The sequence below is a fragment of the Coregonus lavaretus genome, assembly GCF_964263955.1.
Source record: "Coregonus lavaretus genome assembly, chromosome: 29".
Lineage (NCBI taxonomy): Eukaryota > Metazoa > Chordata > Actinopteri > Salmoniformes > Salmonidae > Coregonus > Coregonus lavaretus.
This window is the reverse complement of record NC_140016.1, coordinates 7,036,506-7,052,819: the sequence shown is the minus strand read 5'-3', so window position 1 is coordinate 7,052,819 and position 16,314 is coordinate 7,036,506. Positions and strand designations below refer to the sequence as shown.

The following is a 16,314-nucleotide window of genomic DNA, read 5'->3' as shown; positions in this document are numbered from 1 at the left end:
AGCAGAAGGCAGTGCTCCGGCGTTGACTCCACATCCGCACTGCCGCGAGAGAGAGACCGAAGACCGGAGAGGGATGGAACGAGCTGGAACTGCTCGCGCTATGACCGCATCACTTTCACCCAGACAGACAGACAGCGCGAGCCGAGCATGGTCAGTTAACCGGTTATAACAGCGCGCGGCGGAGAAGTATGATGTCCGTGACAACGCGCCTTTTGCTTCCGTGTTCATCACGTTTTCATCAGCATGGTGTCATTTCATCCCGTGTGGCGCGGGCAGGACTGGAGGTTGTTGCGCCTCTTTTACCCGTTATCTGATGGGAGTCGGTAGGGAGGGGGCTGGAGAGGGGTACGGGGTAGTGTGTTGGAAATTGCCTTGTCTTGGCGTGATTCAAATCAACCTGTGTCCCCCGCCCCCTCTTCTTAAATAGCCTAGATAATTTTATAATTTAGTGAGCGAAGTGAAGCGAAGTAGCCTAGATAATAGTATAATTTAGAGAGCGAAGTGAATAGGAAATTCCGCAACTCTTTAAGGACAGAGGTTGATAGCCTAACTTATATATAGTTAAAAGTAAAACCACCGTGTTTCAGCCCTTCGTGGGTTTTAGGCTAGGATACAGGATACATATATATACAGCTGGGGGGAAAATTAAGAGACCACTGCAAAAGTATCCGTTTCTCTGGTTTTACTATTTATAGGTATGTGTTTGGGTAAAAAATAACCTTTTTGTTTTATTCTATAAACTACAGACAACATTTCTCCCAAATTCCAAATAAAAATATTGTCATTTAGAGCGTTTATTTGCAGAAAATGAAATTACTCCAGTCCTTATGGTCTTTTACAAACCTCAGCCTGGCTCTTCTTTGCTTCTCATTAATGAAGGGCTTTTTTATAGCTTTGCACGACTTCAGCCCTGCCCCTAGGAGCCTGTTTCGAACCGTCCTCGCCATGCATTTCATTCCTGCAGTCAGCATGCCAATTGCACGCTCCCTCAAAACTTGAGACATCTGTGGCATTGTGTTGTGTGACAAAACTGCACATTTTAGAGTGGCATTTTATTGTCCCCAGCACAAGGTACAGCTGTGTAATGATAACGCTGTTTAATCAGTTTATTGATATGCCACACTTGTCAGGTGGATGGATTATCTTGGCAAAGGAGAAATGCTCACTAAAAGGGATGTAAACAAATTTGTGCACAACATTTGAGAGAAATAAGCTTTTTGTGCGTATGGAAATTTTCTGGGATTTTTTATTTCAGCTCATGAAACATGGGACCAACACTTTACATGTTGCGTTTATATTTTTGTTCGGTGTAGTTTGTTTGCATTAGGTCTCTTCTCGTGATATTTAGCATCTAATAGATGATCAGGGTGAGACAGTCAAGATGGAAACTCCTATAAGGTCCAAGAGGTCTGAGTGAATTACATCATGGTTTATGGCGACATCTCCTGGTCAGCATCCATATTGCTCATATTCTACTCTAGTATACCTCTATACAGTTCAAAGGCCGCCCTGACAAACACACACATACACACACACACACACGGACAACAAACCTATAGCATGCTCTGAGAGGCATTGGAACTGTTCCATCAAACGATGCCTCCCCATGAAACTATATGCTTTTTCACTTGTTGGCGTCGGCGTCCCGTACTGGATTCAATATTTTCATGAAATTGTAGGCCTAATCTATAAACAGCCAAAATAAACTCCATTGACTAATGTGAAACTCCAAAGCACAATAACAATCGTGTAGGAACAAATAAGCATTTCATATTTGTCTATGTACTACATACACATTTGTATATTATTATCCAGGCATTTCTGATTAATGTGAATTATTTTTATTGATGTAACTTCCAGCTACAAAGTATCAGCAGCAGTAACTCTCATTCTGTGTGTGTACTTCTCGCGGGACTCATGTGTGAACTAATGTGAGCGGAAGTACAATGAGAGTCTCTTTTCCGCCGGTCATAGAGGAGTAATTGGCAGGGTAAGAATTCCTGGTTGACATTTTCACCAAAGTTATCAACATCCATCCTATGTTATACACTTTTGTAGGTCCCCAAAAGTACGCGTAAAGTCAGGTACCGCTGGTATCTTTCTATAGTGATCACTATTGAAGCCACATTTTATATTGATTGCTAAATCAAACGTCCCGTAATCTGCATCCCTCGACCGGTGCTGGCTTGCTAGCTACCCGTTCAACTCCAGAGAATGGCAGACAGGCTACGAATTGAACTGGGCCTGAACATTCATTTCACGATATGTTCGCATAGTGTTTCATATTTAGGGAATCCCATGGCATTGAAATGTGTAGTTTGTATGTCGCGAACACTGAAGTGCACTGCGCTTGACCAGCATCAAACATAGTTACCCAGCAAGGTTGCTAATGCTATCTGTGTGTACCCATGCCATGTTGAAAGCAGGGAGGTGACGCGTACATAACAGCTCGATGATTTGTGTGTAAACTTGTAGCTAGTGGTCTCTGTGATTGTCCTTGAATTGTTCAACGTTAGTTCTGTTGTTGGGTGGATAGCCTGTCTAGCTAGCAAGGTGTTGTAGCTATTGACATGCGATCCTGAAAATGACTAGCTACCTAGCTAACGTTACCCAGCTAGCTATGTAGCTAACTAGCTGGACCTAAATAACATTGTGTTGCTTGAGGTGCTCGCTAATAAGGCTAACGAACCAACGTTACCTTTAAGGTTGGGAATCTCTTGGCTCTGTCGCTTTGTTTTGTACATAAGCTATGCTGTGGTGTTGGTTACTGGTAACAAACACATGTAGCCTAGACGACAAATGATTGACATGTAGCAAGTTGGGATTGAGCTGGCTGGTCATGCTAACCCTTTAGTCTGAATGTTGTCTACTGCAGCCATCAACATGAAGCTGAATCCATTTGTGACATCCTCGAGGCGTAAGAACCGCAAGAGGCACTTCAATGCCCCCTCACACATCCGGAGGAAGATCATGTCCTCCCCTCTCTCCAAGGAGCTCCGTCAGAAGTACAATGCGAGGTCCATGCCCATCCGTAAGGACGACGAGGTCCAGGTAAAGACCCCATAACCACGCTGTTTCACCAGACTTTAAACTAATTCTGAGGTTGGCTTACTAGTTGCTACTAATGTGCGTGAGGAGTACATAACTCCAGCCCTGTAATTACAGGTCAGCCCAGAACTAACACCATGAGTTCAAACCAGTACAAATTAACGTTAAGATTTGTCACGTGGGTGATGTCATCTTTAATGATATTTTCCATGTTTGTGCTGTGCAGGTTGTCCGTGGACACTACAAAGGCCAGCAGATTGGCAAGGTAGTGCAGGTCTACAGGAAGAAGTATGTAATCTACATTGAGCGCGTGCAGAGAGAGAAGGCCAACGGAACCACCGTGCACGTCGGCATCCACCCGAGCAAGGTGAGGCTCTAACGTCTCCCTGTAGTCACACACGTGTACTTTTTTGTTTATGCATAATGTGTATAGCTGTATTATACATGACGTATGTACCATGTTTGATAATGATAGTTTGTCTCAACTCAATTTGAGTGGTCCACAATGTTTTTTTTTTTTTAAATCAGTATTTTCTATTGTATCGTTGTGGAGCGACGCATAACAAATCTCACTCTAACACATCTAAAGAACTACCATGCTCAGCAGCTACCTGTTGGTGATGCATACATGTAGGAATTTCTACATGCAGGTTTATCAGTGTGTCCAAGCTCAGTGGTCACCACACCTGGGTCACGTTCAGTTTGTGCAATTGGGAGATAATAATAAAAAAAACATTACAAAATTGCATATTTCTGCTGGAAAAGCCATGGTAATACACCTGTTTCTAGATGTTTTCTCATGCCCTCTGACTTTCTCCAATGCACTTTGACAAGGAGGTGTGGAATCAAGGAACGATTCATTGAGTTCAAATGTTTCGGTAGGGTGCCTGGTGAGGGTAAACTGAGTGAATGTACAGTTATTTGCCATTCACCACTGGTTTCAGCCTTCAGATTTCATGGCAATGGGTGTTTTTCTGTTACGAAGGAAGATTAGTTGACTAGTCAGCCTTACTGTAAGTCACTGGATATCTTGACTGATTTGAACATGTCGTATGGCAGCAGGCACCTCATGTATGTTAGGCCTACTGTAGCTTAGTTGGTAGAGCATGGCGCTTGCAACGCCAGGGTTGTGGGTTCGATTCCCACGGGGGGCCAGTATGAAAAATTTATGCACTCACTAACTGTAAGTCGCTCTGGATAAGAGCATCTGCTAAATGACTAAAATGTCAATAATGTATACTTTGTACTGGGGAAGAAACATTGACTACCTGCTAGTGCTCCATTTACTGCAGTTACCTGACATGTAAGCCATTGCCTAGGATCAATGTTCAAGTGTGAGACTGAAGAAAAGGTTTTAGTCTAGGTTACTTGTTTGTGATGGTCAATGCATTTCTACTTTACTCCAGCCAGTCTTGGACATCAGTGATATTACTAGTAGTAATACATTTGATATGGTTCCCCCAGTCTTTTGTAGAATTAGAGGGCTCTTCTCGTTTGTCTAATAGAATGGCTCTCCATGTTATGTCTGGACATGATTTTGTCATTTCTGATTGGGATTGCATGCGGAATTGCACATAATGTCCACTGTTTTGCAGAAACTCACAATTTAGCTTCTCAAGCCTGGCCTGCTTCTGGTGTAGCTAGACTAGTATTGTGGCTGAGAAGTGTTTCTTCATGAAGAGGAATTCAGTTTGTGTTTCATTAATCAGTTTTTTTCACCACACTGTTTTTATGGAAGTCGACCTATAACCAATCCTCCTCCTGCTCTAAATGATTGTGCCAATCACATCTCTCCTTTCCCTCTTCCCTGCCAGGTCGTGATCACCAGGCTAAAGCTGGACAAGGATCGCAAAAAGATCCTGGAGCGTAAAGCCAAGTCCCGCGCTGACGGAAAGGAGAAGGGCAAATACAAGGAGGAAACCATTGAGAAGATGGCAGAGTGAAAATCTATTGCTTACAATAAACTGTTGTAAAAAATCTTTCATTGTCTGTCGTAAATGGAAGTATCACAGTAAAGCACCGCACAGTGGGCAAGTCACACGTATGGGGATGTTCTTGTTTTGCCTATTTATACTCTGGATGAGCCTGGTGGAACCAGCCTGATCGCATGATGGTTCACGTTCTGTTTCACTTCAAGTGAAATTAACTGTGAGTGCAGCAGTCTGCTTGACCAGGCAAAATCTGGTTGGGAGTAATGTGAAAATCAAATGTAACATCCATGTTGAATATAAACACAGCACTGCTCCATTGAACAGGTGTAATTTGGTAATGGTGTTGATGGTCTGACTTCCAAGCCAATGTTTTCACAAATAGGCTTAACAAAACATCCATTATCATGGTTTGGAAGTTAATTATCAAGTGTTTTCTCTACGATTGGGGTCATAATTAAAATATGTAACAATTAATTTTGCATAAACTGATGTGGTGCATAGTGTATGAAAACTGACAGAATCATGGATCTGTGTTCGGTGTCTCAAACTATGCTTCCATCCAATTGGTGACACAATTTCATGCAAATATTCAAAAATCATGCAAATCAGAACAAATTCAAATTGATTTGTGTATTAAATCTTTTCACTGGTAACATCAGATATATATTTAGAAATGAAGCTATTACACGGGTAGAATATATGGATAATCTTAAAGGAGATCTCCTTTATTGGTCACCATAAATTTGTGTGGAGTGAGCCAAGCATGGCGCCAGTTTACATCAAACGATGAAGCCCAACAAAATATAGCACAAGGAATATAATTCCTGTATAAAATATCCCTTAATAAACGTTTTATGAATTTCTTATCTATTAAACCTATGCCATTCACCTAGATATCACTTACAATAGGAGATGTTCCAAAACATGCATTATTCTGAAGTAAAGATTTTATCCCATTAGGTTTAGCTTTTATAACAGGGTCATATTCCTTGCTTGAAACCTCAGTTGTATCTTTCCATAAATTATCTCTGTGTAAATAGATTCCCACTAATACTAACTAATTGGCTGACAGGGACAATGTTTTTCGGGAACCAGTTACGGTAAAATAACATCTTGTTTCTATGTAATATCGACCCATTATTCCATATAAAACATTGAGGTGAAAAGTTGTGTTTATACAGCAAAGCCCAGCACATTAAAGCCTGCTTGTGGAAAGCAGCCAATTTCACAGGAAGTTTACCCACAATAAAGGGACATTGTAGTAAAATATGAAACCCTCCCAGCTTCTGAAAAACAAAATGAGGTACAATATTCCAGAAACTATGAGGATTTAAAAAATACCTTTTAACCCAGTTTACTTTTGATATCTGATTAAAGAGAGTGAAGTCTAAGACATTTAGACCGCCATCACAAACCCTGTTGGTGATAACATCTATTTTTATCTTATGTGGCTTCTTTTTCCATATGAAGTTGTACAATATCCTATCTAAGGTACAGCAAGTGGATTTGGGAATGTCAATAGATGAAAAAAGATAGGATTTAAAAAATTTAGCAGACGCTCTTATCCAGAGCGACTTACAGGAGCAATTAGGGTTAAGTGCCTTGCTCAAGGGCACAGACAGATTTTTACCTAGTCGGCTCGGGGATTAGAACCAGCGACCTTTCGGTTACTGGCACAATGCTCTTAACCACTAAGCTACAGTGGGGAAAAAAAGTATTTAGTCAGCCACCAATTGTGCACGTTCTCCCACTTAAAAAGATGAGAGAGGCCTGTAATTTTCATCATAGGTATACATCAACTATGACAGACAAATTGAGAATTTTTTTCTCCAGAAAATCACATTGTAGGATTTTTAATGAATTTATTTGCAAATTATTTGCAAATTATGGTGGAAAATAAGTATTTGGTCACCTACGAACAAGCAAGATTTCTGGCTCTCACAGACCTGTAACTTCTTCTTCTTTAAGAGACTCCTCTGTCCTCCACTCGTTACCTGTATTAATGGCACCTGTTTGAACTTGTTATCAGTATAAAAGACACCTGTCCACAACCTCAAACAGTCACACTCCAAACTCCACTATGGCCAAGACCAAAGAGCTCTCAAAGGACACCAGAAACAAAATTGTAGACCTGCACCATGCTGGGAAGACTGAATCTGCAATAGGTAAGCAGCTTGGTTTGAAGAAATCAACTGTGGGAGCAATTATTAGGAAATGGAAGACATACAAGACCACTGATAATCTCCCTCGATCTGGGGCTCCACGCAAGATCTCACCCCGTGGGGTCAAAATGATCACAAGAACGGTGAGCAAAAATCCCAGAACCACACGGTGGGACCTAGTGAATGACCTGCAGAGAGCTGGGACAAAAGTAACAAAGCCTACCATCAGTAACACACTATGCCGCCAGGGACTCAAATCCTGCAGTGCCAGACGTGTCCCCCTGCTTAAGCCAGTACATGTCCAGGCTCGTCTGAAGTTTGCTAGAGTGCATTTGGATGATCCAGAAGAGGATTGGGAGAATGTCATATGGTCAGATGAAACCAAAATATAACTTTTTGGTAAAAACTCAACTCGTTGTGTTTGGAGGACAAATAATGCTGAGTTGCATCCAAAGAACACCATACCTACTTCACTCCTCCCTAACCATGAGGACAATTTATTTTTGATAGATTCAGATATTTCTTCAGATACGTTTTTGTCAAATTCAGAGGTTAATCCATCACTTGTTATTTTTTAAATTGAGCAACCCCTAATTGGATGTCCATAATGGATAAATCTTGACAACAAGATCGATTGAATTCTTCACTAACCGAGTTAACATTCTCTATAGAATCAAGGAGATCCTTAGAGTCACTCAAACTTATCTAAGGAGTAAAGATTCTCATAAAACTTAGTGGTAAATCTGATAACAACTCTCTACCCTCAGAGGTTACCCCATTAATCTTACATTTCCGAAGTGTGTTGAGTTCCCCCGTCCTCTTTTCCAAATTTTAAAAAGCATCTACAGTCGTGGTCAAAAGTTTTGAGAATGACACAAGTATTGGTCTGCTGCTTCAGTGTTTTTAGATATTTTTTGTTAGATGTTACTATGGTATACTGAAGTATAATTACAAGCATTCGATAAGTGTCAATGGCTTTTATTGACAATTACATTACGTTTATGCAAAGAGTCAATATTTGCAGTGTTGACCCTTCTTTTTCAAGACCTCTGCAATCCGCCCTGGCATGCTGTCAATTAACTTCTGAACCACATCCTGACTGATGAGGCAGCCCATTCTTGCATAATCAATGCTTGGAGTTTGTCAGAATTTGTGGGTTTTTGTTTGTCCAGTTCTCAATGGGATTAAGGTCTGGGGAGTTTCCTGGCCATGGACCCAAAATGTCGATGTTTTGTTCCCCGAGCCACTTAGTTATCACTTTTGCCTTATGGCAAGGTGCTCCATCATGCTGGAAAAGGCATTGGTCGTCACCAAACTGTTCTTGGATGGTTGGGAGAAGTTGCTCTCTGAGGATGTGTTGGTACCATTCTTTATTCATGGCTGTGTTCTTAGGCAAAATTGTGAGTGAGCCCACTCCCTTGGCTGAGAAGCAACCCCACACATGAATGGTCTCAGGATGCTTTACTGTTGGCATGACACAGGACTGATGGTAGCGCTCACCTTGTCTTCTCCGGACAAGCTTTTTTCTGGATGCCCCAAACAATCAGAAAGGGGATTCATCAGAGAAAATGACTTTACCCCAGTCCTCAGCAGTCCAATCCCTGTACCTTGTGCAGAATATCAGTCTGTCCCTGATGTTTTTCCTGGAGAGAAGTGGCTTCCTCGCTGCCCTACTTGACACCAGGCCATCCTCCAAAAGTCTTTGCCTCACTGTGCATGTAGCATGCAGATGCACTCACACCTGCCTGCTGTCATTCCTGAGCAAGCTCTGCACTGGTGGTGCCCCGATCCTGCAGCTGAATCAACTTTAGGAGACGGTCCTGGCGCTTGCTGGACTTTCTTGGGCGCCCTGAAGCCTTCTTCACAACAATTGAACCTCTCTCCTTGAAGTTCTTGAAGATCTGATAAATGGTTGATTTAGGTGCAATCTTACTAGCAGCAATATCCTTGCCTGTGAAGCCCTTTTTGTGCAAAGCAATGATGACGGCACGTGTTTCCTTGCAGGTAACCATGGTTAACAGAGGAAGAACAGTGATTTCAAGCACCACCCTCCTTTTAAAGCTTCCAGTCTGTTATTCTAACTCGATAAGCATGACAGAGTGATCTCCAGCCTTGTCCTTGTCAACATTATCACCTGTGTTAACGAGAGAATCACTGACATGATGTCAGCTGGTCCTTTTGTGGCAGGGAGGAAATGCAGTGGAAATGTTTTTTGGGGATTAAGTTCATTTTCATGGCAAAGAGGGACTTTGCAATTAATTGCAATTAATCTTATCACTCTTCATAACATTCTGGAGAATATGCAAATTGCCATCATAAAAACTGAGGCTCAGACTTTGTGAAAATTACTATTTGTGTAATTCTCCAAACTTTTGACCACGACTGTACTGTTCTTTTCGCCCTTATCAAGCCAATGTTTTCTGGATCTTATGAAGGCTCCTCTAACCTTTTCCTCATAAAATCTATCCAGTTGATTCTGTAAATCATTCAATTTAGCTTTCTCATTAAGATCAAGATGCTCAATCTCTGTGATATCAGCAATTTTCTTAGAGAGGTCAGATACCTCACATCTCATTCTTAAAGCAAGCCGCTTCCTGTAAGTAATACAGGCTGAGCGGATTTTAAATTTCAGCAGTTCCCAATATTTCCCATATTCTACATTAGAGGTAGCTAAATTCCAGTAAACTGAAATTAGATTCTTAATCACATTTTTAAAATCATCATGCAATAACAATTAGTTATTCCGTTTCCAATAACCACCAGAGTATTTATCATAATTACTGCACATGCTTACAGTCAGCCATATGACTTCATGATCCGTCAGGACAGCAGGCAGTATTTTTACCTCTACAGTGTTGGGCTCAAGACTAGAGGTTATCACCCACAAGTCAATTCTTGATTGTAGTGAACGATCTCTATTACTATGTGTACTGTTTCTCTCCAGGGGTTTTTAACTCTCCATATGTCAATTAAGTCCAGGCTTTGGCAGAAATTCACCAATTTATTCACACCAATGTTAGGCCTATGGGGCAATCTATCAGTCTCATAATAAACCATATTAAAATCCCCACCAACTATAATCTGATTGGATGGATATTTTTTCAGAAGACTTTTAAGAATTTCCTAAATTTCCTCTAGAAGTAAGTCATTTGGAGGACTAGAACAGTATCCATATACATTACACAACACAAATAATCTGTCCATGTGGTTGATGACCGCGACTAGTGATTTTTTGAATACGGTTTGACTTTATTTTTGTTTTAATTTTACTTCTGGTTCGTTTAGCCATTCCTATGGGGAAAGAATAGGGGTTTGGCATAAACGCCGAAAATAAGGTCTGAGGGTTAACACAGGGATAGGATATTTTATACATGTTGTTCTATAAAATAATATCAGTCAGTTAACATGACCTTTATGAATTATCAAGCCTTTTGTGTTCTTTATGTGCTTGTTTTATTTATTACATAAATGCTTCAAAATTCACAAAAAGTGACGTTGGCTGATGAAGATTATCTCATAGAACAAAAGGTACAAGATCTTCTTATTTTCGAAGTTTATCCAAAAAAAACAACACAAAAACTCCATTCATTTTCCCATAGAATCAAGTTTCCTCAACAACAACAAAAAGACTGGTCTAGGATCATTTTATGAGCAACTTTTGGCACCACTACCCGCCCAGTTTACTGTGGCGACGTCATGTGATCCATACTTCCTAGTCTGGTGTCCTGGCAGCAGTTCGCTACTTCTAGGTCGAGTAGCGTTGTCAAGTGCATAAATTTACTCTTTCTACTTTTAAAACTCTATAACCAAAGACAGACATGGCGGAGCTTAGTTTTGTAATTCCTATGTCGGTAATGACTCTGTTTTGGGGGGTTATTGGTGGAGTTGTGCCGTGGTTTATCCCCAAAGGGCCGAACAGAGGGTGAGTAACTAGCTAACATGATAGCAGAATGTAGCTAGATACTGCTTTTTCTAACTATAAAAGTTTGCAAACTAAGGACATATTTCATGCTAGACCTCAAATGTCTATTTTATTCATATTCATGGAAAATGTGAATGTGTGTATGCGACCAATAACATTTGATTTGCTTTTTAGTCAGCTGCTAAATGATCATACTTTTTGGCAGCTGGTTCTTTTGTCAACAATATTGCTCATCATGGCCAACAATAACTGAGTTGACTTTAAAGTACTAATAAGCTCTAGTTTTAACTAGAATAAACTTTAACATTTGACAATATTTTGAGACCTGTCCATGTTGGATAAAAAGTAATGGAATACAGACTAATCAAGATGTCATTTTGGGACTTCCCCAGTCCATTTCTGGTTCCCATCTGCTCTGCCACTTGCATGTGACTCAGGTTGGCATGATGTAGGCCTAGTAGTCTGAGAAATTAGCACTTGCCATAATAAACCATAGATATTGGAGTAACATTTGGTTTGTAGGCGTACAAATGTATAGCCTAATGTCTTGTTACTGCTTTATAATAATGTCTTGGCCCAGTGCAATAATGCCTCTCTCCCCCCTCCACAGAGTGATAGTTACCATGTTGGTGCTAACTGCTGTCTGCTGCTACCTGTTGTAAGTACTTCCAGGAATGTAGCAGAATATTTCACAGTATCCACTGAGGCTCCTTCTTATATTCATTTGGCTCAGTTGGAACAGGGTGCAGGCGGGCAACATCAGGGGTGTATTCATTACGGAAACCGTTTACCGTTTTAAGAACCAAATGGACCCAAACAGAGCAAGCGGAATGAAATGGGGCAGGACCTACCTGAATTTGTTCAATAGAAACTCTCGTTTGCGTTTTCCGTATGTTTTGAAACAGAATCGGTGTAATGATTACAGCCCAGTGTTGTGTGTTTGAATCTTGCATCATGCATAATGTTGCTTTCATGAAAGTGTGAAACTGGACTATTAGCCTATATTTGGAGCTAGGGATGGTGTTAAGCATCTGTCCCACATACAGACACAGTGGGAACACGATTCTCCCTTAGGTAATTTGCCATTAACATTGATTGGGCCAACTGCAGCTCGTTTTCAATGTCCCAACATCAATACATAGTGATTACCAGTCTTTCACAGATGTAGACACGCTCAAAGTTTGTCACGGTCGGTTTTGCCGATAGAGAAAATAAGTCTAGGCCTAGAGTACGGTAGGTAATGATCCTAGAGTACGGTAGGTAATGATCCTAGAGTACGGTAGGTAATGATCCTAGAGTACGGTAGGTAATGATCCTAGAGTACGGTAGGTAATGATCCTAGAGTACGGTAGGTAATGATCCTAGAGTACGGTAGGTAATGATCCTAGAGTACGGTAGGTAATGATCCTAGAGTACGGTAGGTAATGATCCTAGAGTACGGTAGGTAATGATCCTAGAGTACGATAGGTAATGATCCTAGAGTACGGTAGGTAATGATCCTTGAGTACGGTAGGTAATGATCCTAGAGTACGGTAGGTAATGATCCTAGAGTACGGTAGGTAATGATCCTAGAGTACGGTAGGTAATGATCCTAGAGTACGGTAGGTAATGATCCTAGAGTACGCCTATTGCTTGTACGGTAGGTAATGATTCCATTCAATATAACCTGGTAGTCCTGAGATGCCATTTTAATTTCATAGTTAATTATTTAGCTTCTGAAGTTGTCAGGTGAGCAGATAAAGCCGTGTCATGTTATTTTACCATATGTCCACCAGGGGCCACTGCAGGCCACGTAATGGGGATAGTGTCCACTGCAGCAGAGGGAAAAATCTAGTGATATGTTGTCTCCTTCAGTCTGCTGTACTGAGCGCTTAGTTGGATTCCTCTATTATAGCTGACCCTGCTGTCATGTTCATCCATTACTATAGGGTAGTATCTTTATTCTTCATTTAGATCCCCATCAGATGCCTTAGACGCCTTAGTGAACGCTATTCTTCCTGGGGTCCACAAACAAAGCCATTAGACATAACAGAAGCCATGAAAGACATATGTAGTTGTGTAATCATTAGTATGTGTTGTATGTTTTCAGCTGGCTGATAGCGATCCTGGCACAGCTCAACCCTCTGTTTGGACCAGCTCTAAAGAACGATACCATCTGGTACATGTACTACCACTGGCCCTAGTCTACCAGCCCTCGGCTCCTCTCCTGCTACAGGTAATCTCACTGGCCCTAGTCTACCAGCCCTCGGCTCCTCTCCTGCTACAGGTAAACTCACTGGCCCTAGTCTACCAGCCCTCGGCTCCTCTCCTGCTACAGGTAAACTCACTGGTCCTAGTCTACCAGCCCTCGGCTCCTCTCCTGCTACAGGTAATCTCACTGGTCCTAGTCTACCAGCCCTCGGCTCCTCTCCTGCTACAGGTAATCTCACTGGTCCTAGTCTACCAGCCCTCGGCTCCTCTCCTGCTACAGGTAAATTCACTGGTCCTAGTCTACCAGCCCTCGGCTCCTCTCCTGCTACAGGTAAACTCAGTCAGGTACACCTGAGAGGTCCATATCATCACCCAATTTATTTTGTTATCTTTTGTTTGTCTGTAAGCAATGTTCCCTCTAAGCTGCGCGTGTGCACGGCCCAGCACCTCCTCCAGGACTGCAGCGCAGAAGAAATGCAATGCCGCGCAGAGACGCAAGAGATTTAACTTCACTGAGTTCGCCCCATTAGTTTGCACTATATAGATCAACGTTTTTTCTGTGATTGAATCAACATTATGTCAGCCCCTTTTCAATGCAACAAACCAAACCAAATCTAACTTTGCAAGATTGAATCTGTGATTTTTTTGTATGCAGAGCCAGAGCGCAAAGGTCCTCTGTAGCTCAATTGGTAGAGCACGGCGCTTGTAACGCCAGGGTAGTGGGTTCCATCCCCGGGACCACCCATACGTAAAAATGTATGCGCACATGACTGTAAGTCGCTTTGGATAAAAGCGTCTGCTAAATGGCATATTATTATTATTATTATTATTATTATTATTATTATTATTATAGAACAGAATTCTATAGGAAGGGGTAGCCCACGAGTCTTTCAATCACCTGCAAGTGAAAGCGCTTTTCAGAGCTGCGCGTGTGCAAATGTGTTGATATTCTTTGCTAGTTAGCGAGTTGTTAGCCCAGGTATAGGTCAGCAGTGGGGATTTACTGCTTCCTACAAGTGCTGAAAACTTGTAGGCTTAGGCTACATTTCAAGCTGTCTTTGAAAAGCCAGTTAGGTCAAAAGTGTATGTCTTAGTTAAAGGGGCAGCGTTGTATTTTGAGACGGGCTTGAATATGCAAATAAGCCAATAGGCAGAGGGGTAGCCTACATTGTCTAATTCTCTGTATGGTAATAATAATTAATTGTATTTTGTAAACACAATACAATGCAATTTACAGTCACCTATTTGGCCCATGGTGTTACAGACCAAGTAAAAAATCATTACTTAAATGTAAAACTTTTTTATGTCTCATGCAATGTAGGCCTGCATTGAACACCACATATAGGCTACTGTAGGCTATATCATAGAAATCAAAAGCTATTTCCATGTGAAAATGTTATTGGATTCACACCATTGGTTTTGTTGGTAGTCCTACATTATGCTCAAATAGCCACAATAGCCTATTGGCTACTGTCTAAAACTGAAAGGGTACAGCGTCAGTGTTTATTTTTTAAATTTTATTTTACCTTTATTTAACTAGGCAAGTCAGTTAAGAACAAATTCTTATTTACAATGACGTCCTACACCGGCCAAACCCGGACGACGCTGGGCCAATTGTGCGCCGCCCTATGTTCACTGTAAACGCGCGCTGGAAGTTTCACAATGTTCAAGTTTTCGCTCACAAGACCTAAAATTTGCTCAGTGCCCCCAAAAATTGAGGGAACCTCGTCTAAGTATACTGCAATTCAACCTTTTAGCTGCAAATGTGTTGGCCAAAAGATGAAATGAATCAATGAACAAAAACTGCTCTCTGTCAATAGTAGTCTGTAGTTGTGGCTTCCTCTCCTTATCTATTTTAATCTGTACTTTTTATGAAAACGTCTCGTCTCCTTTCTTTCATCTGCACTGATCTGAAAGCAATGGCTGGATGAAAAAGCAATAAGGAATTAACTTTCACCGTAACAATTTTCTCTGTTTTATTTTCTGCAGGAGAGGACCTGACTCACTGCTGTACACCAATGAAGCACTCGATCACCTCCTCACAAAGGGAACTGTTCTTGTACATCTAGACTCTAGAGCCTTAACCCAGCCTTTGACACCTGACCTTAGAGAGTGTGGAGAGATGCCCGCAAAGGTGATTTGTGCAAACTGATCCCCAAAGGACTTTTCTAAAGAAATCCACTTTAGTGCTTTAAGAATGAAGTATCAGCCTTTCCTTTGATTTGTATGGTATGTTCTGTATATTGTGCTGTGACTTTTTGATTCTCTAACATTGATATATGATCTTTGCAAGGCATGGTACTAGTTACCCTGGCCCATTCATAGACAATAACTACCTTTAGCGCCTATTGACGATAAAATATTCTGGCCGGAGGAGTTTTGTTAAGAGCCCGGATGCTTGCTCTAAACATTAAGGCGCATCGCCTGCGGTAAGGTTTTGGAAACATAAGGAGCGTATCTTTCATATCAGCGGAATAATAAAATAAATAAAAATACTACACACCTTTAAAGGGTTAGGGTTCCCACACTGCCATATTTCCATGTTACAGCGTTTGTTTACGGAAAACAGATGGAAGACCGAAGCAACTACATGTTTACATTTACATTTTAGTCATTTAGCAGACGCTCTTATCCAGAGCGACTTACAACTACCTGCTAATTAGCTTTCTGCATCTATTTACAAACACCTGCGTGGAAACGGACGCCACAAATGTGTCACTGAAAAATAACTGCTTAAAACAGTACAGTAAGTGTATATTTTGCATTTGTGCAATTATTTTGATGTGGTATGAAAGTAGAGGGCTTTATGTTTCTACAACCGTACTGCAATGGAGAATTGGTTCACACTGTTTTGGCTGCCAGAGCCAATTCACCTCTAGACAGTAACGTTAGGCTCCTTTAGTCCATTATTGGACTAAAGCTACCCCATAAATTAATGTATGTTGCGTGTAATGTAGTCTTGCTTTTGATTCCATGTGTCCTTCATTGTGTGTTTGTGTGATGGCATTCATTCACTGTCCTTAGAAATTATAGATATTAAAACAATCAACCTATTGATTTA

General features: G+C 41.1%; 2 protein-coding genes across 2 annotated transcripts; both read left to right on the top strand.

Moving 5' to 3' along the window:
• The first annotated feature begins 1,924 nt into the window (after positions 1-1,924).
• LOC311104675 (large ribosomal subunit protein uL24) lies at positions 1,925-5,028 on the top strand. Its single transcript, XM_084146549.1, has 4 exons — positions 1,925-1,990; positions 2,876-3,051; positions 3,275-3,415; positions 4,863-5,028. Exons 2-4 carry the CDS (start codon positions 2,884-2,886, stop codon positions 4,989-4,991), a joined length of 438 nt encoding a protein of 145 aa, XP_084002675.1. The 5' UTR covers positions 1,925-1,990; positions 2,876-2,883; the 3' UTR covers positions 4,992-5,028.
• Positions 5,029-10,855: 5,827 nt separating this feature from the next.
• Positions 10,856-16,314, top strand: atp6v0e1 (ATPase H+ transporting V0 subunit e1). Its single transcript, XM_084147437.1, has 4 exons — positions 10,856-11,063; positions 11,674-11,721; positions 13,153-13,278; positions 15,243-16,314. Exons 1-3 carry the CDS (start codon positions 10,960-10,962, stop codon positions 13,244-13,246), a joined length of 246 nt encoding a protein of 81 aa, XP_084003563.1. The 5' UTR covers positions 10,856-10,959; the 3' UTR covers positions 13,247-13,278; positions 15,243-16,314.